General features: G+C 41.8%; 1 protein-coding gene across 1 annotated transcript; it reads right to left on the bottom strand.

Annotated features, from left to right (window-relative positions):
* Positions 1–2635: 2635 nt before the first annotated feature.
* On the bottom strand, positions 2636–3797 carry LOC147445861 (uncharacterized). Its single transcript, XM_086526113.1, has one exon. The coding sequence runs from the start codon at positions 3730–3732 to the stop codon at positions 3151–3153; it is 582 nt and encodes a 193-aa protein (XP_086382239.1). The 5' UTR covers positions 3733–3797; the 3' UTR covers positions 2636–3150.
* Between the last annotated feature and the right edge of the window lie 212 nt (positions 3798–4009).

The following is a 4009-nucleotide window of genomic DNA, read 5'->3' as shown; positions in this document are numbered from 1 at the left end:
TCTGGTTGATGTTGCTGCATGTTGTCACCGCTTGCACTCCTTGAGTCTTCACCATCCTCAATCTCCATGTACTCATCACCTATATCTTTGGTTTGTTTTCTTTCCAAGTAAGCATTTTTTTTGGTTGAAAATCACATCTGTACTTCTATAGATTTTACCATCTTCAGGATTCCATAGACCCAAACTCCACTTCTCCATAGCCAATGAAGAAACATTGTTTGGACTTTCATCTAGCATTGTCCTGAGGCTTCTATCTATATTCATAAAAGCCTAGCACCCAAACACTTTAAGAAATGCATAACTCATCAATTAACATGTCCATGCCTCTTCTGAAATCCCCCCATCCAATGCCGTTCAAGGTGATCGGTTGATTAAGTACATAGATGTACTTACTACTTCTGTCCAAAGCTCAAGCAATAGGCCTCCATGTAGCCGCATGCTTCGTGCTTGCTCCATGAATGTCTTGTTCATCCTTTCCAAAAACCCATTTTGTTGAGGTGTCCTTGGGGTTGTCATTTTCCTCCGAATGCCATTGCTAGCACAAAAGATTTCAAAATCTTGGCTGCAATATTCGCCTCCATTATCAGATCTGAGGCCTTTAAGCTTGACACCTACTTCATTCTCCACAAAGGATTTCCACCTTTGAAATATGAAAAACACGTCAAATTTATTCTTCATTACATAAACCCATGTTCTCATAGTTGCATTGTATATGAATGTTACATAGTACAACGAGCCACCAAGGGATAGTGTACTTGCAGTGCCTAAAACATCAGAATGAATCAATTCAAGTTTTTTAATTTTTTCTTTCATTTACAGTCTTTTGAAATCTAACCCTCTTTTGTTTACTGTAGACACAATCTTCACAAAACTCTTACTTCACTTCTTTCAAACCTGGTAGAAGCTTCTTTGATTCAAGTACTTGCATTCCTTTGGCACTCATATGCCCAAGCCGGTAGTGCCACACCGCACTGTGGACTTCTGTAGTTGTTGCACAAGGTGAAGATTGTGTGCTAATAGTATACAAGTAAAGTGTACCAACCTTTTCTCCTTTGGTAACCACCAAAGACCCCTTTGAGATCTTCCAACGTTTGTCTCCAAATGCATTGTTGTGAACTTCAACGTCCAATTTTCCTGTAGAGATTAATGTTTTGCAAAAAGAAGGAACATGCCTAATATCTTTAAGCTTCCATTCGTTTCCATTAGTAGTTTTGACACAAATTGTACCTTTGTGAACAATTGCACCAAGCTTCATCATCTCCCAAGTACACATACCCAAAATTACCTTTGGTGTAATCTTGGAAGTGCTTCTTTTATGGTGTCGCATGGAATGAGGCCCTTGAGGAAATAGACACCTTGTCTAATGAGAGAATTAGAGAATCTTACTCTACTTTACCTACTAGATTGACCTCCGATGTTGCCCTGTTGATCGAGAGTCCGACTCTTTCTTCTGCTTGGACCAACAATCCTTCTTGACGTGCCCTTCTTGCCATAGTTCCAACATTCAAAGAGCTGACTTTGTGTGGGACTTGCTCCACCTTGAGCGATCACGACCCTTTTGATTTTTGAACCTCTCCTTTAATCTTTTCCTTGTTTTCGCAGATAGTGTAGCACTTGATGATTCACCTTTGATAGTTACAAGGGGTAAACCAGGCTCCATACTTAACAGGGCAAGGGTCCTATGGTGGTATCTATGAGGGCAAGGCATGGGCATGTATGCTAGGTGGGGCTCTATTAGAGAGCACTGTTTTGAGGTTACTAGCATGCTTGTCATCCCTTGGTCTTACTGAAGCACTAGCTCCTACTACACGGGGATCATAGTGATTGCTCGTCACTTTGTAGCTTACTTGTTGGTTTCTTAATAATGTGTGTGTGCACACACACGTGTCTATGTATTGCTTCGAGTTATTGCATATACATGTTTTTTAGTTTTCTTATAGAGATTGTGTATGTCGAGCTTGATATCTCAAGAGATAACTGCATTTAGAAGGTGAGTCTTTTCTAAAATATGGTTAAACAAATTATAAACATAAACAAATTCTCTTACTGAAATTGAATTTTGCAAGATACATAACCATAACTCTGTCTCCCTAGTCACTACCCAACTATGCCACTAATCCTTTGTCCGACTCATCTGCACTTGCCAATCCTCGACTATGTATCTTTCATGGGCGTGTGGTGGGAACTAAGATGGTATGAATGAGCACCATAGCCCATGGAACTGATCAAAAAGAAAAAAGTAATCTTTGGAATGTAAGCTTACTTCAACCCCCTTACTCCCACCTCCGAAGATTGAACCCACAACCACGGGAGTGAGAGATATGTCCCTCAACCACATCACTGGCACACACCTTCATGAAATGTAGGCATCCTCAACTTTTGATGCACGAATGTATCACACGGAAAAAGTAATCAAGGGTACAGGTAATTGAGGTTACTTTGACTTCAAAGTAAGTTGAGGTACCTGCGGATACTTTTTTGGTGAGATCTATGGCATCAGATTGATGTTGCGGACCTAGATTGATGCAAGCCTTTGTGGTTGCCTTTGGCCAACCACAAATTAGAAACACACTTAGTTTTAACTTCTATCAAGTGCAAATAATGTAGTATGCGTTCCAAGAAGATGTGAACAACACAACTATACACTTCTTGAGTCTTATGTCTTTTAAGATAAAAAGCTCTTTAGTGTCTAGTTAGTGGAAGGAAGGGTAGAAGTCACTAAAGTGATTGCCCTTTCGCCGAAACGCACTTTATACACTCTTTGGTCTAGATCGTGAGATAAATTAAACGCACCCCAAGAAGATGTCTAATTAATGAGGCATGTGTCTGTATGATGACATATATGATATCATGCCACATGTTTTTACATAGTTGGCAATCTGAATACACACAACGTGGTTGGTGGTGTCACTTGTGAATAAAATTTGCCCTTGGTTGTGATCTAGCAAAAGGTTAGACTATCAGAGCTACTTGCTAAATGGGGCCATTTTACAAGGGCTTTTGGAAGCCTAGCTGATTGATGATGATATCTACCATAAGGATTTGGCAAATTATCTGATGACCTCTTGAGTACAGAAAGCTTCACATCCAAGGAGGGTCTCCAAGATGGGCTACTTTTAGCAGAGCACTTTATTTGGGGTGATCTTGCAATTAGCTGGGGCAGCTATTTATTACCTTCTGCATCCGAGTATCTCCAGCTTGATTTCTCAACACCGGTGATGATGACGTTGAGGACTTGAGAAGCTCTGAGAGCTGCTTCTTTGAAATTACAACCTTCACTCTCACTACTCCACTTGCCGCCTCTGCACCCCCCTGTTTCACTGCCTCCTTCATTTGCCCCTCTCTTTGAGCTCTCATATCCTCGCCTGATAAGAAAGAACAGCGAGCTTCTTTTATTCGAGCTGTCGGTGAGCCGACCTTCGTCACTTCTTCTGCCTCATGAGAAATGGGCTGGTTTGAGGTGGGGTATATTTGCACCAGGTCTTTGGCAAAGGTTACCTGTTGGTGTGTCGAGGAGGGGTAAATTTGCACCATGTCTTTGGCAAATGTTACCTTCTTCGCCGTTTTTGCTTTTGTGGGGTTCTGGATGGTGGGCGATTGAGAAAATTTCAGAGCTCGGCATGGTTTGAGGTGATAGACATGGCAGGATTGAAGCAGCTCATGGGTGTGAGCGTAAGAGGGATTAAGGGGCTGCTTTGTGAAGAGAGTGGAAGAGGGATTACCAACTACCATACTTCCTGAGCGCTAAGTATATAATGCGTTGCTAGTGTTCAAGATGCTTTAGGATAAGTTTAAACATCAGCAGCTCTTATAAAATGTCTTTGCGTGTGCGCGTGTGGGAGAGAAAGCGGCTCTGTTTCATTCCATCAAATAGTTGTCATTGTAGAGAGGGGGGCCAAGAGCGTGCGCCTGTAAACATCATCATCATGCGCTCAGTTAGGCCGTTGGTCTGCGGATGATAGGGCGAGGTGAATACCTGATACCTAAGCAAGCAGTAAGAATGCGCATG

Source organism: Adiantum capillus-veneris, chromosome 12 (assembly GCF_014529385.1).
Source record: "Adiantum capillus-veneris isolate H3 chromosome 12, ASM1452938v2, whole genome shotgun sequence".
NCBI lineage: Eukaryota > Viridiplantae > Streptophyta > Polypodiopsida > Polypodiales > Pteridaceae > Adiantum > Adiantum capillus-veneris.
This window is presented reverse-complemented; position numbering and strand designations above follow the sequence as displayed.